This window comes from Sminthopsis crassicaudata, chromosome 2 (assembly GCF_048593235.1).
Source record: "Sminthopsis crassicaudata isolate SCR6 chromosome 2, ASM4859323v1, whole genome shotgun sequence".
Lineage (NCBI taxonomy): Eukaryota > Metazoa > Chordata > Mammalia > Dasyuromorphia > Dasyuridae > Sminthopsis > Sminthopsis crassicaudata.
The window spans coordinates 149,306,424-149,332,397 of record NC_133618.1 but is presented as its reverse complement, the minus strand read 5'-3'; the positions used below and the strand labels follow the sequence as shown (position 1 = coordinate 149,332,397).

Here is a 25,974-nt window from a genome sequence, read left to right as displayed (position 1 = left end):
ATTTCTTGCTGAAATATCCCATTCATATACCATAACTTATTTAGTCATTCCCCAATTGATGGGCATCCATTCAACTTCCAATTCCTTGACATTACAGAAGGAGCTACAGGAGGAATTTTAAACTTCTTTTTAGTACAGGCTTCTTTAGAAGTCTAGTGAAGCCTGTGGACCTTTTCTCAAAATAACACTTTAAAATGCATAAAAAAATTACTTAGGATGATAAAGGAAACCAATTATATTAAAATAAAGTTACTAAAATATTTTTAAAATATGTTTACAAACCCAAGGTTGAGAACTTCCAAACTAAAGAATCTCTAAGGTCTCTTTTCAACTTTAAGAATCTATGAATTCTATTCTCTATTTGGTGTTAAATTTTAGCTGGATTGTCAAAGTTTGAAATGGAATTGGTTCATAAGACTTTTACTGAACCAGAAGGTTTTATTACCACACACACACACACACACACACACACACACACACACACACACACACACACACACACTTTCTTTCCCCAAAGGAAGAGACATCATTACTTACCAGTTCCAGAACTGATTCCTTGCAAAAAATGTCTTGGGTTCATAGGTGTACAACTTCAACAGTATTTCAATAATATATAGAGTAAGGAAAACCCACTCCGCATAGGAAATGAATGGATTTTTTTCATCCAAAGCAATGAATACAGCATTTATTAGGATAATTACATCGTAAATCCATACAAACACCCTGGCATGGGAATTGGTGAGGATTGGGGGAGAAGGAAAAGAAAGAAAGGGAGAAAAAAAACATAGTTATTGAACATGATCAGGGCTCAACATACAATGTTTTGGATTATTTTGAAAAGATAGATCTCTTTCTCTTCCTCCTATATCCTTCTGCCCCATTCCCAACGTCTTCAGTGATTTTGCTAAGGGTAAAAAGCAGAGCTAGCATTGAAACCAAGGCCCTCTGATTTGAAAGTTAGGGTTCTTTTCTCCTCTCTGACTCCCTCTCTTTATCTACTTTTCATTAGCAGCAAGAGTGCTGCTCTTTTTAGCAAACTGAAGACCCAAGTTTAGCATTACTGAATGCAACTCTGGAATCAATGCAGACTAGGGTAAAACAATTTCATGAAGTATAAGTATAATAAATATAAGTATATATAATATAAAATTACAAACTACTTAATAATCTTATTTATTTTAAGGCTACTTTTTACGATAAGAGGAATTTGACAAATGTAAAATGAAGAGGAAGATTTATTTACTTAAGGAAATATGCTATTTTCACTTCTTCTAAAACCTCTATAAGCCACAAAGCTAAATGCAATATATGCAAGGCCTCCATAGCTTAGGCTGGAGTGAGGATGAGATGGGAGGGAATACTAATTTAAAGTCATATAGAGCAGAAGCTCAAACTAGGATGACAAAGAATCGCCTATTCCATATACTTGGAAGTAATACATTTGTACTTTTAATAATCATCATTGAATCTGAATTAAAAGATAGGTTGTTCTTACCTCTCATTGATATGAATCCATGAATTCATAATGTTTCATCTCAGAGACAGAAAACCATCCAATTCAATTTACAACTCTACAGAAATTTTAACAGCATTCTAAACATAGGGTCTCCAGGCCAAGCTTGATAAGTAATAGGAAATTCACACAACTTCTTGAAACTAATTAGTGCTAATTGGATAGTTTTCTGGGATTCTTAGAAAGCTTCCCCTTTACCTATAAAGCCTGAATCTACCTCTGCAACTTCTATCCTTTATTCCCAGTTCTAATGTTTTTTTTAAGATGGGAACTTCTCAAATATTTGGAGGTGGGATCCATGCCTCCCATGCATCTTTTCTTCTCTAGCTAAACACCCCCAGTTCTAGGAAACAAAACATATTTCCAGTAATAGGAAAATGGCTAATAAATGAATTATAATACAAAATGTGATGAAATAATACTAAATTGTAAGAAAAGTATAATGATGATAGAATAGCACAGAAAAACATGAATAGATATATGCTATATATATCATCATATGAGAAAAGCCAGAAAAACTACATCCACAATGACTACAAAATGTAAGTGGAAGAATAATAACCAAGGAACAATGAAAACTGAATGCTGTTAAATTATAAACAACTAAACTTAGTCTCAAAGAATAAATATGAGAAAGCACTCTTCTTTCTTTTTTAAAAAATTTCATTCTTTAATATAAAGGACAGTTTTCTGGGAAAGTTTAGAGAGATTAGACTTGTGTTTTCATTGGGATAGGGAATTCCCAAGGAAACTCCGCAAATATTTCTAGTTCCTTTAACTCATTTGGGAAAATGGAAAGCAAACAGAGAACAACATCCAGGCTGAATAATCTCAACGGCTCTAGAAATTGCTAAAGGAAATAATCTGCCCCATAATAGATTTCCAGACTATCTGCCTTTTTAAATCTAAACATCCAATCCATTGAATGGCCTCCCTTCAACTAAATACCTCAATTTTTCTAATTTCTAAGTTCCCAAAATGTTCCACCCTGAATCACAACTTTTGATCTAATTTTAAATACAATACTTTCAGTAAGAATGCAAATCAGTTTTACAGCTTTAATCGATAAGAATGACCTTATAACCATTTTATAACCATAAACCCTACATCTAGAGAAATGCTAGCTTTTTTTCCTTTATTTAATTAAAGTTTTAAAATTTATAAACATATAGGTATTACAACAACATAATGGTTATTTTTGAAAGTTCTTTCTGATTAAGTACATAAATGGAAGTAATAAAACTTTATAGCCCAAATTTAAAATTCATCTATATGCCCCTATATCAGTTTGCTGTTTTAAACTACTGTATCTAGTCCCAAACTCTTACCCATCAGATAAAGCTAATTTACTGAACAATATCAAAACAAATAAAAAACGTGTCATTTACAAATCTTAATATTTACAAGGTACTCTCTATATTTCATCTGATCTTCACAGCAATCCTCTGAGACAGGTATATTGAATCACATAATATGAGATATAATATAATTTATTATAATGTATATTATAGATTATATATTTCTTAGAATGTCTGATTATATAGTATAATAATAGAATAGAATAATAGAATTATTGTTAGAATTTTACAAAGGAGGGACAGAGAGATGAAGTCATTTGACCAATATCACACAACTCATGAATTCTGGAGTTATAAGAAACCTCAATGTGTCCAGCACTTTTTTCACTACATTACATCAGAGATAACTTATTTATAGATTCTGGCACTAAGGACCTTCCATTCAATCCAGTGGTTATAAGAGAGAAAGACAGAGATAGAGAAAAGAGGCAGTGGTAAAGAGACACAGAGAGAAAGAGAGAGAGAGAGATCAATAGAAAATTAAAAAGAGGAGAAGGAGGAAGGGTGTGGGTACACAGCAGGGAGAAGGGAATACTCCATGAGGTGAAAAGGGGCAAAGGAGTAAGGACCAGAAAGGTAAATTTTGATACAAATGTTAATCATTAAAAAATCACTTTACATCATCACCCTCAGTGCCCCCAAAAAGCAAAAACTAACTTACCTGTGTTGAACTATCTTTTGTATAAAAAGACTTCCTGAAGATTTATATATGTGGGGCATCCAGATTTCCAGGGGATGTCTTTTAAATTTCATAGTAATCACTTGAATGTTTAATAGATCAGCTAATCTTAAAAAACACTTTTTGTCTGCAATACAAAAGTGATTCCCGATATTCATGGAAGAATCCACACCAAGGTCATCCAGTAAAGTCTAAATCTCACATAGAGGAAGGATAGGGAAAGGGGATCTTTATATTTCCTTAACTTAGATAATTTAGAGCTGGGAAGGCAGAACCATTTCTGGTGAGCTGATGATCTTCAGATCATCTCATTTAATCCTTTAATCAAGTAGCTATTTTGTCAAATCACCAGATTTGCTAGTGGCCAAAAAAAAAAAAAAAAAGCACTCACATTTGCCAAATGATTCAGAGTGTGATTTAGATTAACTATTATATATTTTACCTAGATTAATCATAAAATGCTTTCTTCATGTTACCTTTCTGCTCAGAAATCTTCTCTGATTCCTTTTTGCTTATAGCACAGGACCTAAATTCCTAAGTCTGCCAATGAATTATCAGGGTCCAACCTACCTTTGCAACTATTCCCCTCCATAGTTCTTTACAATAGTCTTGTCTATTTGCCCAGATATAATTTGAACCTTCATATTTTTATGCATGCGATTCCCATATGCATGCTCTTGTTCCTTCCCCTACTATCTAATTCTTGCCTATAATTTATGTAATCATAGAGTTTTAGATCTATACATGATGCTCTTCACAAATTACAAGAAATCAGCCAGATTCCCCTTCAAGGGTTTCAAGAATAAGTATAATTTGGGGCAGTTGTAAGGTTAGGTTATTTTTCCTTAGAATGAGGCAAAAATTAAATACTCTATAACTTCTTCCCATAAGAACTGGTCCTGACCAACAAAAATAAATACAATCCCTCTTCCACATGATAGCTCATAAAATATTTGGAAGTGGTTATGTCTCTCCTAAAGCTTTCCTTCAAGCATAGAGATATTCTCAATTCATTCTCTCATTCTTCTTCCAATCCTAGTCCTGATTTCTAGATTTCTAAACCATGCATTCTCTGCTGCTGCTTCAGCCTGGAATTTCCCTGGGTACTTGAGATCCCCTTGTCCAATAACAGATAGCCATCCCTGAAACCTATTCACCTTGGAACATTCCTCCACAAGGCCTGCCCACTTCCCCATTGCCAGAGTCTCCATTTTGTGGAAGGGTCAAGGCTGACCTGCTTTCATTCTTCATCCCCCTCCCCCCCCACTTGATTTCTTCCTTTCTGGACTTACTTTCCCCCAATCCACCCTTCCTACTCCCATCCCCCTTCCCCTTACTTTCCTTATCACTGCCTTTTGTGTATTATTTTTTCTCTCAGAAGGGTAGAAACTGCTTATTTTCTCAATAGTTGGTACACTGCCTAGCCCCAGTAAACATTTATTAAATGTTTGTTCCCTTCCTTCTTTCCTTCTCAGTTTCTTTAACTGGTGGAAGGAAGCTTGATACAGTGAATAATATGAACACAGTGGAATCAGAGGATCTGGCTACATTGTTGATAATTCACTACCTGTGTTTCTTGGACACAACTTCCTGGGCCTCAGTTTACTCATCTGTAAAATTAGGAAGTTGCACAAGGTGGCCTCTGAAAGCCTTTCTTGCTATAGATTTGTGATCCTCCTCTGCATAGTTAGCTAATCCCCTGGCTGCCTGGTTCTCTCACTCATCATACCGGCAGCCTGCCAGAATAGACTTGAATGTTTAACATTGTCCCTCATCTTTTATCCCTCTTATAACCAGAGACTACTTTATTGATTTATGACACTCACCCACATATCCCTTCTGTTCCTCATCAGATATCCTCAAAAGGAGCTCCCGGTGGGAATTGCTGATGTCAGGTGCCACCATTTTTACTAACTGCTTCCAATGGGCTTCCTTAACCACAAACTCTGGGCCCTCCTGGGTCTTCAGAATGTTGAAAGCCTTTATCATTTTGTGACGTTTCATGTAAGCCAGTTTGCGAATCTCATTCTAAAAAAACATAAAGCATCTTTTTAAAGTGCAAGACAGATTCATATTTAACTAGCCTTGTGGTAACTCTGATCCAGCCCACCTGATCTTCCCTTTGTTTCTCTCACCTGTGGCTCCATTCCCCCATCACTGTGTTTTGACTCCCTTCCAAACTCATCTTGGATAGAACTACTTTGGATACATGTGTATTTTACTCACCTTATAGTTACGCTCTTGAACATATGCGTGTGTGTGTGTGTGTGTGTGTGTGTGTGTTATTTCCCCTGTCAGAATGTAAGTTCTTCCTCACAACTTATTTCATTCCTTGTACTTGTATCTTCGCTCTTAGCACATTGTGGGTATAAAATACTTGATGGATTGATACTGACATAGAAGCAAAGGAGAAATAAAAATTGATCTCATGTCCATGCATGATGAAAAAACTCCCTCTATACTCTGAATATGCTTACTCTCCTCCCCCTTTGCCATAAACAGAATCCATCTTACCTTCATTCAGTACATGTAAGCTCTTGGAAAGGCTGACACTTTAAAGGGCTGAGAGTAGCAGATGACAGTTAGCTTAGGTCTCATCTCAGCAAGGGAGAAGAATGGAAATAAAAGAAAATCCAGGATGTTTCTAAGAGAAAGCCCTAGAATTAAGTTAGTCAGATTAGGAAGGAAAGGAAAAAGATAGTTTGAGATTAGGATAGGCTAGATAATTCTGAAGTTCAGAAATTCTGGAGGTAGAGACCAATAGAATGCAAGCTTCTTTAGGACATGGACTGGTTCACTTTTATATTTGCATCTCCAGTATCTAGCATGAGTGGTGAAATGATAAAAATCATAAAATCTGGCTTATAGAAACCTGACCTCGGCCTCTAAAATTAGTATTGTATTATAAAATATTCCTATAGATTTTTTTTCTTTCAAAAAGGTCTCATTTATTCAGTTCAAAATGGTATTTTTTTTTTAAGTTTCACATAGAGGACTGAAACTCAAAAAAAATCCTTATTCTGCCTTAAAGGTGGATCTGGGTTTTCTGAGTAAGCTTCTTAAATACAAACATGATATAATTTTTGTCTTTATATCCTCAGAGTCTAGAACATAGTAGGCCTTTAATATATGCTTGATAAACTGAATTAAATTCTCAAAGGAAGTGAGTTCTGGCAGATTCTACCATGCCAGAGAAGCTTCAGATATGAACTTATCATAAATTCTCATAAATTGATTTTTAAAAAACCCCATCCTAGCCAAATTTGAGAGGATGATTATATCAGGATTGGTCCACTGGATGAATATTTTTGAACAAGCCCAACTCATGAAGTAAACTTCCTAGGACATGGTGAGAATCTCCACTAATAGAAGAAGTATACACACTAATAAATCATAAGTCCTTTAAGTAAAATTCCAATTTATTTTAACTTTTAATTTTTTTATAGTATCATAGTAGATAGGGAGCCAGCCTTTAGGTCAGGAAGGCCAAGTGTTTCCTATAACACATGCAGGCTGTGTGACCTTAAAGTAAATCATAATTTATTAGTACTCCAGGCAACTAAGACTCTAAATTGCAGAGCAAGTACTGTTCTGTATTATAGCTGGGGATTTCCTCACAGGAAACACTAGAACAATGAAATCATAGATCATCTCCCTTTTCTCTCCCCTTAGTCTTTTTCCCCTATCCTTCATACACATGGAGTACACTTCTTTTTCTTATTTCTAAAGATAATAAAAAATAATTATGGGTAACATTTGAACAGCACTTAAAGCAAGTGCTTCACATGTATCATCTTAATTGATCCCCACAACTATTCTGTGAAGTGGGAACTATTATTATCACCTCCATTTTACTGATGAAGAAAGAGAATCCAAGAGAGGTTAAGTGTTATTTCTCAGGGTCATACAGCCAATGACTGAGAACAATGTGATGACAGATCTTCCTGATTCCAAATCCAGCACACTGTGCCACTTGATAATCATTAATGATAGTTTAACAGAGAGAATTATGGAGGACCTATGCCTTCAGCAACTGTGGAAACTCGGTGTGGGAATTCTCTTTATTACATGGAATAGAAACCCATCAATAATTTAGCAAACAAATTCTAGGAAATTGTCTGAGATTTTTGTAAGTTTAAGTGACTTCTATCAGAAGTATCATTTGAACTTTAGTCTTCCTATCTTTCTAACTCCAAACCCAGCATATTATTCTATGCTCTAAAAAGAGCAGTATTTTAAATATCTTTAGCTGCTACCAAACTAAATGGTGGAGCATGGACAGATATTTTATGGTACCCATTTGCCTTTTTTTTTCCTTTTTCCTGAGGCAATTGGGATTAAGTGACATGCCCAGGGTCGCACAGCCAGGAAGTGTTATATGTCTGAGACCAGATTTGAACTTAGGTCCTCCTGACTTCAGGGAGGTACTCTATCCACTGTGCCATCTAGCTGCCCCAGTACCATTTGATTTTAATGACATTTCTTAGAACTTCATTAAACAATTACATCTCTACTACATAGAAATAACTCAAGTATGGGGGAAGAACAAGGACCTAAAAAAAGGAAGCCTCCTTCCCATGGTAAGCTCTTGGGAGGACAGGGGAAATAGGCAACAGATGGGATCAGCAATAAAATCGAAGGGAAAAATCCCTAGAATTTTGAAACCTTTTTCATGATAATGAAAAAAAAAAACTTTAATGGCATTGGTCTTCATTTCTTTGTTCCCCAGGACACAACAGCCAATGTTTCCTGACCTTTTGTTTTCTATGTTACCTTTAAATGCTTTCTGTAGTTGTTGTATACAACAGCTAGAAAGACAGACATGAAGATGTAGGTATTGATCACAATATAAGTTATGAAGAATAGAGAATATCGCCAATCTAAATTATAAGCAGGCATCCTGGAAGAGAACAAAACAAAACAAGATTTAGCTGTTTTATAGTAATACATTTTGAGTTTTAATCTTAATCACTCTCTTCACCTCCCTTCTGTATTTCTCAGAGAAATACAGAATACACCGACACATATACAAATATACATACATATATGTATACATATGTGTGTGTGTATGTGTGTGTGTACCTGATTATCTTCCTTTGGGAGAGGCCCGAGTTATGAGAAAAAACCTAAGTCTGAAGAGATTTTCTCTGAGACTCCTGAATAGCTTAAGGATATAGAAAGCCAGGGAGAAAGAGCCTTGTACTCCTTATTTATAGGCCAGGCTCTCCCAGGACAGAAGCTGGTCTGAACATGAACCCAGAATCAGAGTTCTTTGGTAAAAGAGATGGTCTTTTGTTACATAAATCTTTGATTTATTCCTTCAGGTTAATTGTTATCTCTATAGATAGTTCCTTTTAATATTTAAAAGATCTTAGAATAAGTAATATATCAGAACTCTTGTTGTCATATCAACCTAACACTTAGGAGGGGAAAGGTGTTTTAAAAAACTAGGATAGAAAATAATCTTTAAATGTTTCAGAATATTTGCATTTTTGATCTACCACAATACTTCTGTTTTTTTTTTTTAAATTCAGCTTGGTTCTACTTCCTTAATTTAAGTAATACTATTACTTAGTATTAAAAATTCAATTCAATAAAATGTTTAATAATAGTCTAGCATGTTCAAGGGATAGTACAAGATTTTTTTTTATCATGATTTAACATGGTTCCTTGTCCCCAAGGAGCCTGTACAAGTCTAGTAGGAACTATATGTCATCTATAACAATGGGCTTACATTATTTTATATTATAACAAAGATACTAGCTTAGTACTATTTGAATAGAAAAGAATGATAAGGTGGGAAAGGAGAAGCATTTTTTAAACCGATTTCATTATTTCAATCCAATCCAGCAAGCATTATTAATTGTTTATCCTGTACAAGGCACTATTCTGGGTGCTGAGAATTTAAAGAAAAACAAAAACAAAAACAAAATCAAGCTCAAGACCCAAAATAGAAACAATTCCTGTCCACAAAGAATTTGCATTATTTTATAAAGACATAATATGTAAACAGATCAGGTATCATGATAATTTAAGGAGTAGGGAGAGATCAATAATAACCAAAGGGATCAGGAAAATTTTTCCATAAGAGGCAGTACTTGAACTAAGCTTTTAAAGGATCTCAAGATCCAAAGAGGCTTAATTAGGGAAAGAATATGTGTATTTTAGGAACACCAGACAGCCTAGACAAAGGCATGGAGTTGAGAAATGAAATGTTGAATTCATGGAAGAGAAAGTAACCTAATTTGGCTATAATATAGAAGGTATGAAGGGCAGTAATGTAGAACAAACCCGGAAAGGTAGGTTTAAGCCAACTTGGCTTTAAATGGCAAACAGAGATTTGTATTTTATTCTAGAGCCAATCAGGAATGTTTGAATCTTTTTTAGCAGAGGAGTGACATGATCAAATGAGTACTTTAAGAAAATTACTTTCTCAGCTATTTAGAGACTAAATTAGAGAGGAGAGACTAAAATAAGAAAGATGATTAAGAGGCTACAGCAATAGGACAAGTAAAAGGGAATGAGGGCCCAAATTATGGTGGTAACTGTGTGAATGGACAAGAGACATATTGTGAGGGAGAATCTATAAACACTTTAACAATTGACTGGATGTGAAATCCAAACTAGCTCCCTGAAGGGCTCAGAATCAGCCAGAGTCAGGATAAGCAAAAGTCCTTGCCCCACCTTGGGCGCCAAAATGTAATATTCTGTTGTCTCTAAATTGTGTAAATCGTTCTCTGGGAGCAGGTTTCTTGGGGAGCTTCTGGAGGCAGCCTTCCTTTAAGTTCAGTAATCCCAAAATGCAGCCAGGAATTAAAGTCCAGATCCTCTATTGTGTCCTTTAAAATCCTGAATCTTCAGTCTCTAGCTCCTTCTGAATCCAAAGCCTCCAGCCAGCAGGAAGGTAGATGTGGGAATGAATCAGACTCTGAATCTCCTAGAGTGTGGGAATCAGACTCTGCCTCCGAGAGTGTGGGATTGTGGGTTCCCCAGAAGTCAATCCTAGTTTTGAATCTCCCAGAAGTCCATGAGCAGGCTTTTCTTTTAGACTTGTGAATCCACTGAATCCTTGCTCTGAATCTCCTCAAGCTTCCCTGAAGTTCTGGGAAGTCTTCTCCTTGACCCAATCCAGACTAACTTCCCCACTCAATGTTGGTTCCTTATATCCTCCCAGAGAATGAGCTTGTGGGTGCTCCATGGGCTTGTGGGAACTCCATAAAGAACCAATGAGCGAGCTCCTATGTAAACTCCTTTAAAGGCATGAACTCCTTTTAAAGGTGTGAACTAAGCACATTACCTTGTCTCGAGTTCTGGCCCATAACATCTTCAAGAATCCTAACAATTGGATATTAAAGGAGAGGGAAGAATCAAAGATGACTCAGAATTTTTGAACCTCAATAATCTGAAGAATGGCAATGCCTTTAATAGGACAATTCAGAGCACAAGCAAGTCTTGTAAAAACAAAACAAAACAAAACAAAACAAAACAAAAACCAATGAGTTTAAGTTTGGGCATGCTGAAGTTGTGATGTCTATGAAACATCCAGTTGGAAATGTCTAACAGAGATTTGACATATGGTACTAGAGCTTAAGAGAGAGAGAAAGGCTGGCTATACATAAACCTGGGAGTCATCCATATAGACACGAACCAATGGGAACTGAAGAGGTCCTCAACTAACTATCACAAAGAGAAAAGAAGAGATCCCAGGACAGAAACTTGGAGACACCCAGGGATACCAGCAGAGCATGAGTGATGATCTATTAAAAGATAATGAGAGAAAAATGGTGAGAAAATATGATCAAACAGCAAGAGAACTAAGAGATTATTATCACAAAATCCCTAGGGAAAAAAAGTATCAGAGGGAATCAATGCTTTCAGAGAGTTTTAGGATGAGGAATGAACATTTGACTTAGGTTTTGAAGATTTTACCAGGTAAAAATGGAGGTAGAGGAAGAGCAAGAAGATTCTGATTCAGTTTTTACTTCAAGCAGGACTTTCATACCTTTTTACCTCAAGCTGAAATGCACATGGAGCTAGCTATGGCTACCAGTTTAATTCTGCATAAACATATGCAGTAGAGGAAAAAATTGGCAAATTAATTTATTACTGAGGACATGACAGCGACAACAATTCTTTAAGACAAACAAAAGCTTCAGGTCAATAAGAGATTCCTGCCCATATTTTTGAATTTGCAGAAGAATGCCTCCATTTTCCATACTTCACATTTTCTTATAGGAAAGCAAACTCAGAAAGTATTCTCCTGTGATTACTTCACCTATAATCAAGCTACAAAGTGAGGACACTTCACAAATAGAGATAAAAAAGAAAGAATTTGCCAAGTATTTTCCCCTACTTTGGACATTACCCTGGCTCATGGACTTCTCATAAGATTCTCAGAATTTTAGAACCAGAAAATCTCTGTAGAGATTATCTAGTATAGAGGTCAGAGGTGGAGTGTAAATCCTAGTCCAGGCCAGAACTTCAGGAAAGCCTGTACCAAGGAACATGCTCGTTTATTACCTAAACACAGCTCTCCATGACCCTAAAAATTTGATGTATGTGCAGACTTCATGAGTGAGAAAAACAAAAAAATTGGCTATAAATTCAGCCAAAAGAAACAAGGAACATAACTTCCACAGCTGTTTTTACACTATTGTGATTTTGCTTTATAAAAATCATGTCCCTTCAATAAATGGAATGCTCGCTTGCATCCTTCTTGACCCATGCCTTTCTTATCAGCATGACCCTGAGTCTGGGTAGAGTCTACTGGATAGACCCAACAATTTAATCCAACCAACACTTTGATTTTACTAAGTTAATAAATTTCTTTATTTTCCTTCTACGGTCAAACTCCAAACAACAGCATTAATGTGATTTGAGCCCTCCAGCATTCCTTGATTTTTACACCAAAGACCTCCAGCTCCACTAGCTACTCATCAGTAAAATCATACGTTCAATCTTATCATTCAAAACTGTACTATCTGACTGCAACCTCCTTCTTTACTTATTCCACTTCTTCAGTCCTACTGAATATGGTCTTCATACTGATCCAATGTCCTTCTGGCTTCACTATGTCAAGGTTCTTGACAGCATCTTAGAATTTCCTGGCTGCTTGACCTCTCACTGAATCTTTCCTTATCCATTTATACTATTTAGTAGACTCCAACCTTCACTCCCATACTGCCAAGTAATTTTGGAATAAATTATGAAAACATGACTGAGTCAACTATGAATTCGTATTACTTACCATTAGTTGGATTTTAATTAAAATTTGGAAATCAGGTTTTGTTCTCATCATCAAAAATATGTAAACTAGAAAAGGTAGGTGAGCAAATTAGGCTGGGGGAAGGAAGAAGAGTAGAATACCATCCTGGGTGTCTTCTTATTATGTGCAAAATATTAAGAGAATAGGAAGCGGCCACCAGAATATTAGATGGATCTTCTCTAGAAGATTTATTGAAAGCCATAAATAAAGAATCATACAGAATGGAGCATGAAGGAGTTCTAATCTGAATTGGTAAAGAAAGTTCTCATGATGATAAGAACATGGCTTCATCAAATTATCAAAGTATGAACTCCCTGTTATATCATCTATAACTGATTTTTATCGACCCCACAAATTCTGCCTCTTAGAATCACTTTTCTTTCCAAACTCATCTCTAGTATAAACTTCTAGGTAAATAAAGCCTTTCCTGATTCCCATAAGCTATTAATGACTTTTCTCTCCTTATATTCTAGTCTATCTCCCTATAAAGCAACTATTACCCTCAAGTTCAAAGGTACATGGGATTCTGCATTCCTAAAACAGTGGCTGCTCAATCCCCACTAGAATGATTTATTTTAATGGTGGAGCTATTTACTAAGATAGCAGAGTAAGAGAAGAAGTTACAAAATATCCCTCTCTTCCCTCCCTTCTCCATTAACCTAAGGAACACTCCCTTAAGTCCACAGGAAGAGTGGACATGAATTGAGAGTATTATGTCTGTAAAGAACTCAGGTAGGGAACATATGTAGCCAAAATAACTCATACCTGTGGTACTGAAAAGACCCCATTGAATTCTATCTTTATCTATTCCTCATGTTACTCCTCTCTAGATACAGTATTTCGACTGAGTATCTCTACCTTTCACAAGGTTTCCTGGGTCTGCTCCTCCCTACAGGTAAACTATCAAGTTCTTTTTTTTATTAAAGCTTTTTATTTTCAAAACATATGCATGGATAATTTTTCAACATTGATCCTTGCAAAATTTTTCCCCTCTTCTTCCCCCCCTATCCCCGAGATGGTAAGTAATCCAATATATGTTAAACATGGCAAAAAATGTAAAATCTAATATATGCATACATATTTATACAATTATCTTGCTGCATAAGAAAAATCAGATCAAAAGGGGAAAAATGAGAAAGAAAACAAAATGCAAGCAAACAACAACAAAAAGAGTGAAAATTCTATGTTGTGATCCAGACTCAGTTCCCACAGTTCTCTCTCTGGGGGTAGATGGCTCTTTCAAGATCATTGGAACTGGACTGAATCATTTCAATGTTGAAAAGAGCCAAGTCCATCAGAATTAATCATCATACAATCTTATTGTGTGTACAATGATTTCCTGGTCCTGCTCATTTCACTTAGCATAAGTTCATGCAAGTCTCTCCAAGCTTCTCTAAAATCATCTTGCTGATCATTTCTTACAGAACAATAATATGCCATAACATTCATATACCACAATTTATTCGGCCATTCTCCAACTGATGGGCATCCACTCAGTTTCCAGTTTCTAGCCACTACCAAAAACTCTCCCACAAACATTTTTGCACATGTGGGTTCCTTTCTCTCCTTTAAGATCTCTTAAGCCCAGTAGAAATACTGCTGGATCAAAGAATATGCACATTTTGATACCCCTTTGAGTATAGTTCCAAATTGCTCTTTAGAGTGGTTGGATCATAAACTATCAACTTCTAAGGCTAATTTTCTCTTGAATTCACAGTCAGCTTCTTTGAAGTTGCTTCCTGCTTGGAAGGCTATCTCCTTGGATCTATCTGAAAACTGTTTTTCTGCTCCCTGTCTCAAATTGAGAAAGGCAATTGCCTCTTCCAATTCAATCAAACTTTTTCCCACACTGCAAAATAATAAAGGGTATAGGCACCTAGTTATAATTAGTTTAATACCTCATTATCTGCCTCTTGCTTTATAAGATTATGTCCCTAATATGCAAATTTTTATTTTGCATATATTTTATGCACACATCTTTACTTATCAATGTAAATATCTCGAGAGCAAGAAATTTCACTTTTTCCCTTGCATCCCCAGATCATAACTTGGCATATAGAAAACACTTAATAAATGATTTCTGATTGATTGATAAAAATGAATTCATTCTCTAAGTTTCAGCTGAAATGCTATCTCCTCAAAATAAAACCTAATCTTATCAGTTAGAAGGTATTTCTCTTTCTTTGATGCTTCCACATCATATCACATTATTTATTATTTTACTACTATTAACACCCTCCTCATAAGCTTTATTTGTGTCCATATCTTATCTTTCCAATTAGAATCTAAGTTCCTTGAGAGCAGACACTATGTCTTAGTTGTGCTGGAGACCCAGAAAACAATAGGTACTTAATAAATGCTGAGTAGATGAACCTCCTTTCTTTTCAGTTCAGTTCTACAGACTTCATCGTGGCTAATTCCCTCTAGGTGGGATTTAAAGAATCAATTCTTCATTCCTCTGCACTATGATCATCACATATTGGTCTTTTAGAGAAGTATAGAAAGAAACTTTCCCTTAAAAAAGGAATCAATATCTATATAACATGAGTCTTTGAAAGACAGAATTCAAGTTTCAATAGTAAGAACTTCCTATAGCTATAAATCAGATGAACAGATTTAAATTTTTTTAATTAATATAGTTCAACTATTTAATTTTTTTATTATTAATTTTTATAATTATAACATTTTTTGACAGTACATATCCATAGGTAATTTTTTACAACATTATCCCTTGTACTCCCTTCTGTTCCAAATTTTTCCCCTCCTTCCCTCCACCCCCTCCCCTAGATGGCAGGCATTCCCATACATATTAAATATCTTATAGTATATCCTAGGTACAATATATAGGTGCAGAACCAAATTTTGTTATTGTTGTTGTTGCAAAGGAAGAATTGTATTTGGAAGGTAAAAATAATCTGGGAAGAAAAACAAAACAAACAAACAAACAAACAAACAAAATGCTCACAGTTTACCCAGTGTTTGAACAGATTTAAATTAAAAAATATTTTTCCAAATCATTAATGTTAGCTGGTACTACCTTCCACTAAATAAATAAATAAATAAATATTAGGGCATCCTCCATATTACATGGATCTATCCCATCACCCATTTAAGGAAGAACACAAAAAACATTTATTTCTCTCATGATATGCCTTGTGTCAGGAGATTCCCCACATTAAATAATATTTCTACTCTGCTAACATGTGGTTCTGTTTAGGTAACTAAATCCAAGCAATGACATTAATACAACGAAAGATAAATAGTAAAATACATACATGACATCAGGGCTATTAGCAGTGGTCACCAGCACATAGAGGTCAAACATTATATCCAGGATATTTGTAAAATAGGATGATCCTTCCACTGTTTTAAGATTCCTAAAGAAAGAGAAAATAAAAACACATATACACACAACTATAAGAAAGTGAACAATGGACCCACAAATGTACTTTTTGTCCTTGCAAAAAATTGATTGTATTTGTCCAATGATAAAGTCACCTTCTAATTTAAGAGTCCCTCTTGGATAAGGGATAGCTCAAATGTAAGAAGGCCCAGAAGAGAAGATTCTAGTGATGTCCTTACCTATCACCAAATAATTTCAAGGCCATAAGGGAGAACATCAACACATTGAATATGAGCAAGAGAAATACATAGAGAACTTCTGGCAAAGTGTTCCGGATACTTCGGAAGGCTCTTCGAATCTGCCAAGACAAATATTTAATTTTACTCTGGATGCAACCTAATACCAATATGACTTCTCCTTGAAAGAAATTAGTGTGTATTTGAGGGGGAAAATATTCTAATATATCAAGCCAACCCTCTTACCTGACGACTTTCAGGAAAGTTGATTAAGAAGAGAGGCCTCAGGAATCTTGACCATCGAATACTGTGGATGTTAAAGACTCTAAGAGTTCCATAAATAATTAGATCTAATAAGGTCAACTATAAAAGAAACAAAATAAGAAATTAAAAGAGGACTAATGAAGAAAAAAGGCTAACAATAAATGGTTTTAGGGAGAAAATACAATAAAATCTCATTAATTGAGTCTTTCTAATTTCGATTTTGTCACTTTTGGATAGGCTTAGGCTACAATTTATTTTATCCCAGAGACAAGAGGGTTAGCTAACCAAGTAAATAATGCAATTAATAAATATTATCCTAGTATGTAACTGATAGCCAAATCTTTGTTGAAAATCAAAAAGCATCAGGACATGGTGGCCCATGTTTGTAATCCCTATTGTTGGAAAAACTTGAAGATTGTAGATTACCTGAGTTTAGGAGTTCTGAGCTTCTCTTAAGCTAAAGTCAATCAAGAGTCATCACCAAATCCAGCACTACTATGTACCTATGAATGGAGGGCCATCAGGCTACCTAAGGAGTAAATTATCCCAAGTTGGAAAAATGGAGAAGGTTAAAACTTCCATGGGACAACTAGGAGACTCAGGGGATAAAGCTTTGGGCTTGAAAACAGGGAGACTCTTCTTCCTAAGTTCAAATCCGGCCTCAGATACTCAATAGCTGTGTGATCCTAGGCAAATCATTTCATCCTATTTCCCTCGTTCCTTATCTATAAAATGAGCTGGAGGAGGAAATGGCAAACTACTCTAAACTCAAGAAAACACCAAATGGAACCATAAATTGTCAAACATTACTGCACAACAACAACAACAAAATATTGGGACTGAGCCTAGGAGTAGCTGTTATACTTTTAGAACAGGTGAGATAGTGTGACCTATCGCAGGAAAGGAAAAGGAAAAAAGAAAAGGAGGAAAAGGGGATGGAAGGGAAGAGAGAGAAATGGAGGGAAGAGAGAAGAACAAAAAAAAAGCCATTTATTTTTTAAGTATCTACTATATTCATGGTACTAGGAATATAAAACAATCTTTTATTATTTGTATTAGATATTAGAGATGATTTTAAAAATCTAAAAATCACTGCCTTTAATTGCTTAATTATTTCAAGAGAGACAACATGTACATATAAAGGAAATATAAAAGAAATATGTTCATGAGTTGCATCTACCTATATAAGCATATACAAGATACGTAAAAAATAAATGTATAAATGCAAAGCAAGAGGAAGAGAAAAAACAGTGAGTCTAAGCCTCAGTCTTTGCTCTCAAAGGCATTAAACTCCATTTAATGAGACAAGATATATACCTAGCACTGAATATTTTATTTTGGATGGATTAAAGTTTCATACCTGTCATAAACCCATTCCCTCTAAAGAATGAAAATGGTGAGAAATCTTTCATTCTTACTCCTATTTTTAAACAATATTTTCATGTTCTTAAAAAAAAAGTCATTTCCACTTCATTTCATTTTAGGACTGGAAGAATTCAGGGAATAAATCATGACTATACAATAAAGAAATAGAAAGCAGTTTGTCTCTCAGTTAATTAAAATAAAGTAAGGGAAAATTGCCTTTAAATGTTGCCATATTTCAGACATGGCAAATTCATTGACTTTTTGCTTGACTGTACTTATTTGTTACAAGGGAAAGTTCAACAGGTGCTAGAAGGCAGCCACTGGGAACTAAAAGTGATGTTTAAACAAAAAAAGTAAAACATTCAATGCTAAAACTTTTTCAAATAAAACAAGAAATGACAAAACATTTAAAAAGAAAAAAAAATAACTGTCAAATAAGATTTTTTTAAAAGAACACAGAAATACAATTTCACCATCCTTGATTATATGAAACTTTGAAAAATATTCTACAAACTCTACAATAACTTTACTTTCTTTCTGCCACTCCAATTTTCCTCCACCTGAATATTGAGGCCATACAAGTAAGTATTAAATTTGGCCTCTGTACATGACACATTTTTTAAAATTTTTTTTAAAGAAACACAGACAGTGACCTCTGGCTTGGCTTGTAATTTTCCCTCTTCCCAGAATTTAAACTAAACCACAACTTCCTGGCCACAAGTAAAAAACCCCAGCATGTCAGAAAATGAAAGACAAATGAGAACAAAGCTTCAGTAGTTTTGCATCCTTGTCCATGAAGGAAATTTATAAAGAATAGACCAAGCAGCTGATTCTGTCATTTTCTCCTGTCAAATCTTTTAAAGATACAATACATAAGACTCACCAGTATAGCTAGCAAGATACAAATATTTTTTGTATCCTTCCAGAAAACTGTGCGTGAAGTGACTTTTGCAAACTGTACAAGCCGTCCAAAGAATGTACAAAGGCAAAGAACTTCAACAAGAGAGGTAGCCTACACATGGAAAAAAAAAGAACCAGATTTATCACTTAATATTTGACTTAATATTTCTGGACTAAACTTTAATTTTGTCTTAATCCTTTGTTGCCAATTTTCCTCTTCTCAAACAGAAGATCAGAAAATGAAACAGCACTATTAAATATTGTTATAAAGGGGGAGCTAGATGGCACAGTAAATAAAGCACCAGCCCTGGAATCCTGAGGATATGAATTAAAATTGGACCTTGGACACTTATGAGCTGTGTGACCCTGGCTGAGCAAATCACTTTACCTTGACTCCCTCCCTCTAAAAATTGTTATAAAGTTGGAAGAGATGGCAACTAGATAGTGCAGTGGAAAGAGCATCGGCCCTGAAGTTCAAATATCTGTCTTTAGACACTTGACACTATCTAGCTACGTGATTCTGGGCAAGTCACAACCCCCAATTGCCTCACCAAAAAAAAAAAAAAATCATCAAGAAAGAAAAAATGTGGGAAGAGAAGAAATCCTGGGGGAAACTATGATGATGTAAAAAATTTTTAAATTCATTAGTAATTTTAAAAAAGGAAAAAAATTATCTCACTCCTGTAATCCTCAGTGGTTTAACAATGACATGTCCCATGAAAGATAGAACAGGTACATTATTCTGCCTTATAATGCTTCCTTTAGGAGAATTTACTGTTAACAAGCTCTTATTTGGCAAATAATTAGATCCCAGAATCATAGATTTAGAGCTGGAAAAGGACTCCTAAATTGGACATTTCAACTTTACTTTCCCCATTTTAAAATGAGAAAATGGACTCTCAGAAAGGCTAAGAGTTTTATCTAAATTCACACAGAGAGGATGCAGCATAGCTAAGATTTGAATTCAAGTCCTTTTGCTTTAAATCCAGTGTTTATAGAACCATCAATTTAGATCTGGAAGGAACCTTAGGAGATGAGTCCAACCCCCTCATTTTGCAGATAAGGAAAAAAAGATTGAAGAAAGGGTAAATGACTTGCCCAGGCTAGTTAAATGCCCTTTCCTTTGCAGCTGATGACATAGTGGATGAATTGCTAGACTTGAAGTCATGAAGAAGTGAGTTCAAATCCTGCCTCACACACTTACTGTGTGACTTTGGGGAAATCATTTTATCATTCTCAAATTTGGTTTTCTCATCTTTAAAATAGGGCTAGTAATAGTATCTAACTCACAGGGTTGTTGTAAGGATCAAATGAGATAGACAAGACATATAAAGCTGTATGTAAACTTTAAAACACTATAAAATGCAAGCTATTATTATTTGCTATATAACTGCCTGATACACCTCATCAGCAGAGTTAGAATGTTATAAAAACTGATTCTTTGCCTGTAAATTGTTATATAGACAATATAGAAAGCTATCTTGTCTATATAGAGGAAACTATCACATGACAATATTTCATTAATTTCCTTGATATTCTTGATCTTTTATTCTTGCTGATAAATTTTGTTGTTCTAGTTCTATAAAAAAAATTAATAGTTTAATTAGCATAGCACTTAAGTTAATTAATTTGGGTAGAATTGTCATTTTATTGCATTGGTTTGTCCTACCCATGAGCAATTGATATTTTTCCAACTGTTTAAATCAGGCTTTATTTGCATGAAAAATGCTTTGTAATTGTGTTCATAGTAGTTCCCATGTTTGTCCTGCCAGGCAGATTTCGAAGTATCAAATGACAATGTTGAGATATCAAAAACTCTATGATTTAGCCATTCTTGGCTAACCATAATAAAATCTAATTCACATTTCCCTTTAAAGCCACAAATAGGAGGCCCAATCTGATTTCAGGGGCCTCCTATTCACTAATTCCAGAAATTCTTTTATCAGAGTCAGAATCATCATTAATTAATTGTATTATGTTGGTGATTTTTATAAGATAAATAATCAATGATTTTGTATGTTATACACTCAGATTCATTCTGAATTAAACAAAATTTTGTGTGTTGAAAAAAAGTTGGGTATTATTAACAAACTCATTCATGCCAAAGAAAGTTTATTCAGCTGTTTTTCCAGGATGCTGACATTCTGAAGTAGCTCTTTCTGCCCATTTTTCCTCCTCAAAACAGGAAAAGGTTTGATAAGTCCTCTTGGGAACCAAACAAAGAAGAGCTATGTCAGGCTAACAGAACCCTAGAAAGACAGCTGAATGACTAAATGATCACATCCCTTCCTGCTGTTTTGATAGGCAAGAGAGAGTTAGGATAGGATGTCATTGGAATGTGAAGGGGGTACAGAGGTGGGGGACACAAAGAGGGGGAAAATTATTGGTAAAAAGGTAAGAAGAAAATAAAAGAATGAGGAGGGAAACTTAAGAAATTATGTGTATATATATATATATATATATATATATATATATATATATATATATTTGCCTGTCCTTTCCCTGTTTACTTTTAAATGATTAAGGACAAAGAAGCCAGGCTGAGAGATATCTTTTATAGGTAGAACTATGAACACATATTGCTCTACTTTCTGTAAGTTAGATAAAGTAATGTTATCAATTTTTTTCCTTTTAAAGCATAAAGTAGTGGTCCTCAAAAATATAGTCTTGAGAGCTCTTTCAGAGTATTGCAAGGGCAGAATTATTTTCATGATAATATCAATTCTATTTGCCTTTTAACTAGTCCTTTTTATAACTACTTATTTGCATGAAGCCAGATTTTCTTCATATTTCTCAATTAAAAAAACACATCACAAAAGTTGAAGGTAGAGGCAGATATGAGAATCTAACTATTCTTTTAAGCAACATATGAAAGAGATTTGAAAAATATGTAAAACAATGTCACTCTTTTCATTTTTTTTGAAACTATGGTGATTTTTCATTAAATATGAGGCAGGAGGACCTGAGTTCAAATTCAAAATAAAACATTTGACATTTATTGTCTGTGTGACTCTGGGCAAGGCGCTTAATCCTGACTACTTCGCCTCCCCTCCTCCAAAAAATAAAATTATTATTTTGTCTTTAAATTAATATATAAATGTTTTTAATTTAGCAATTTAATTTAGTAAATTTGCAATAGTAATTTAATAAATATCACTAGATATAGCTCACATAGAAAAAAAGATCTTTGGGATCCTCAATAATTTTTAAGAGTGTAAAGAAGTTTAAAACCAAAAAGACTGAAATCTATCACTGCAAAGAAACCTCATCTCTGTAAGAGATTATCATTTTTAGATTTGTAAAATTGAAGACACTGAGTCACTGGCAGGATAAGTAGTTCAATAAACATTTATTACTCATCTATTACTTGCCAGACACTATGATAAGAGCTGAAAGTACAAAAAGAGGCAAAAGACAGAGGCAAAAAAAAAGCCTCAAGGAACTCACAGTTTAATGAGGAAGACAAAAAGCAAACAAGTATGTACAAACAAGCAATTTTCAGAATAAATAAGAAATCATTAAAGAGAAGGCACTAGCTATGAGGGGTTGGGGAAGTATTTCTGTAAAAGTTGAGATTTTAGCTCAGATTTAAAGAAACCCAAGGGAAGTCCATGGGCAGAAATAAGGAGACAGAGCATTCAGAACATTGGGGGACAGACAGAGAAAATGCCCAGAATCCTAGAAAGGAATGTCTTGTTCATGGAATAATAAGAAGGCCACTGGATTGAAGAATATATGGCAGAGAATAAGATAAAGAAGGCTGGAAAGGTAAGAGAGGACTGGGTTATGAAGGACTTTGAATGCCAGAGAAATTTTTTATTTGATTCTAAAGGTATTAGGAAACCACTGGAGTTTTCTGAGGTGAGATCCGTGTGTTAGGAAAACTACTTTAGTTGCAGAATAAAGAATTGATTGGAATGGGGAAAGACTTAAGTCAGGCAGAGCCACCAGCAGGCTATCGCAATAATCAAGGCATAAGGTGCCTTGCACCAGAGTGATTGCAGTGTCAGAGGACAGAAGGGGACCTCTTCAGAATGTTGCAAAGGTATAATCTACCAGCCTTGCCATCAGCTTGCATAAAGAGACTGAAAAATTTCAAGGGATCCAGAATAACTCCTACATCTGAGAGAGGATAGCATCTCCCCTGTATAGTGATAGAGGAGGTAGGAGCTAGAGGAGAGTTTAGGAGAAAGATAATTAGTTTAGTTTTAGACATGTTAAGTTTAAGATGTCTACTGGCTACTCAATTGGAGATTCCTGAAAGGCAGTTGGTGATTCAAGAGTGGAGGTCAGCAGAGGAGTTGGGAGGGAATTGATAAAATTAAGAATCCTCAGCTTGGAGATGTTAGTTAAATCCATGGGACCTGATGAAATCACCAACTGAAGTATATAGGTGGAGAAGAGGGTCATGTAGGAAACCTCTGATTAGAACAAAGCTTCCTTAATTTGCTTGTGACCCCATGTGTGTGGGGGGTCATATAACTGAATGTGGGGATTGCAAAATTATGATTATCAGTAAATGTTTGATCTGTATAGCTATTTTATATACCATGTCTGGGGTTATGTAAATATTTCCTGAGTAAAAGGGGGTTGCAAATGGAAAAAGTTCAAGAAATCCTGGGTTAGAAGACATGATCTGGATGAGGAACCAGCATAAGAAACTGAGAAGGAGCTATCAGAAGGGTAGGAGAACTGAGAGAGTAGTATTCTGAAAACCTAGAAAGAAGAGAGTATCAAGCAAGAAAGAGGGAGCAACATTGCCAAAGCCACAGAGAGGTGGAAGACTGAAGAATTATGCCTGAAAAGCCATATCTACCATTTACTAGGTAGTGGCAAGGCAGAGAGGAATGCTGACTACATTCCTCATTCAGATTCTTTCAGAATCTCTTTTTACCACGTTTTATGCAGAGCTAAGCACAGCATAACACATTAGTAGACGACATTTGTATATTATAAAATGAATCTGGTGTTTAGGATAGAGGATCTACCAGTGGTCCTCAAACTTTTTAAGTAGGGGGCCAGTTCACTGTCCCTCAGACTGTGGGAGGGCCGGACTATAGTAAAAACAAAACCTCACACTCTGTCTCCACCCCTCAGCCTATTTGTCATAACCCTCATAAACATCCTCAGTGGGCCGCATCTGGCCCGCGGGCCGTAGTTTGAGAACCCCTGACTAGACATTCATTATTATAACATATCATAACCTGCTTGTTGACATCAAGTGAAATATTCTTTAGAAAAGAACATCATTTCTCTTCTAAATTCCAAGAGTTCCAAAGGAATTTCAATACTTAGAAGGGTTCTAAAGGAATTTTAATACCTGATACATCTAACCTCATTTATTTGGATAATACCACTTATGATTCATTTTAGTAAACCATTCATTCCACTTGTTCTCATCCAGTTGTCCATGTCCTCCTAGAAATCTGTTGAAGGGATTTCTGCCTAATATGCTGGTAGCATTACAATAGATCTTATGCTTTCTTTTCAAAAGGAAGAGAAAGAAAATTATGTATATGTATAAAGGAATGGAATTTATTCTTGAAGAACATGATTTCATAATACAAGATTTATTTCTCACAAACAGAAAGACAAAAATAAAATCATAATTCATATTTGTTCAGATTTGAAAAAAATAGAAATTTTACTGTTCTATTAACAACTTATATAAACCAAAGAGTTACTTGGTTTTTCACCTCTGGGACTTACCAGAAAAGGGAGTGGATATACAGCAGGCTCCTCAAACAAGGCAAGAGAAAGATCTAGAAAAATAAAGAAGTAGGTGGCAATTTGCATAGACCAGTGGTTGTAAAGATAGTAAAATCTGAAAGAAAAAAAAAGGATATTATAAATAAATAGCAAATCAAATGTTTACCAAAATATTTATTTCTTTCCTTAGTGGAAGATTTGAATTTTTGGCAAAATATATCCCTTAAACTATGTTCCTCTTCACCCTTTCTTTCTTGCAGAATTGGAGGGACAAAAAACTACCAGAAGACAACTTTGCACAAGAGTTTAAAAGTAAAATTGATTATCTTTTTATAACTAAAATTAATCAATATTGTCATTTGATGAACCAAAATACCCCAAATCTGTTCAGAATTAAACTTTTAAAAATATATCACATGACTGTGTACAAAGTTATAGCAATGTTGTAGGATGATCAGCTATGAATGACTTTGTTATTCTCAGCAATACAATGATCCAAGACTACTCGGAAGGGCATGATGAAAAATGTTACCTATACCTAGATGGAACTGATGGCGTCTGAATACAGATTGAAGCATACTTTTTTTAAACTTAGGGGTTTTTTGAGAATTTTTTTGGAGGGTGGGAGATCTATGTTTTCTGAATGAATTTTCTGGAAATGTTTTACATATTGTGCTTTTTCTTTGAGGGGTGGGAAAGAAGGGAGAAAATATAGAATTAAAAGTGTTAAAAGCAAATGTAAAAAATCATTTTATATCTAACTAGGAGAAAAAAAGAAAATAAATAATATAACACATGGTATTTTTCTTTTATGACTAGTTTGCTTTTCACTTAAAATACTTTATTAGTATTAACAATTAAATTATATTATGTAATATTTAAGGATTGTCCATCATGATCTCCTCTGATAATCACAAGAATCATTTTACTAATAAGGAAATTGAAATGAGAAAGGTTAAGTAAGATTCAGGTCTTTCAGACTCCAAGTCCAAGATTATTTTTACTATGTTATCTAACTAGTTTTGCTTGTGGTCATCAAAACCCAGTGTGCCCACTTGTATTCAAAAGCCATATTGTTAATAGTTATCCATAAAAACTGAGCAAAGAGAAGATAAATGAGGTTATTTTTCATTATAAAGCATTGTTGAATTTAGAACATGAATTCCTGGAGGGAAATGATAGATTATTATTTTTCATTTTTGCATGAAAAAAATATCTTTCTTTGTCATTATTTTCCCCAGTGACTTACACACAGTAATAAAGATTTGTTGGATATGTTTAATAAAGATCTGCTAGATTTTACTTATTAATAAATATTAACCAGAGAGTTCTATGGATGTCA

At 34.7% G+C, this 25,974-nt stretch overlaps 1 protein-coding gene across 3 annotated transcripts in view; it reads right to left on the bottom strand.

The window, feature by feature from the left end:
* Positions 1-25,974, bottom strand: part of LOC141555077 (two pore channel protein 2-like) — a 51,951-nt gene that overhangs the window by 14,024 nt on the left and 11,953 nt on the right. For 2 of the 3 annotated variants that reach the window (XM_074287667.1, XM_074287669.1), the window contains 9 exons: positions 24,633-24,747; positions 18,907-19,035; positions 16,641-16,757; positions 16,398-16,516; positions 16,091-16,192; positions 8,324-8,450; positions 5,377-5,578; positions 3,533-3,677; positions 538-723 (listed from right to left, as the gene is read on the bottom strand). In XM_074287667.1, coding sequence (XP_074143768.1) covers positions 538-723; positions 3,533-3,677; positions 5,377-5,578; positions 8,324-8,450; positions 16,091-16,192; positions 16,398-16,516; positions 16,641-16,757; positions 18,907-19,035; positions 24,633-24,747 — 1,242 coding nt within the window. The remainder of the gene's footprint in view (positions 1-537; positions 724-3,532; positions 3,678-5,376; positions 5,579-8,323; positions 8,451-16,090; positions 16,193-16,397; positions 16,517-16,640; positions 16,758-18,906; positions 19,036-24,632; positions 24,748-25,974) is intronic. The other variant, XM_074287668.1, reaches the window with a different exon arrangement.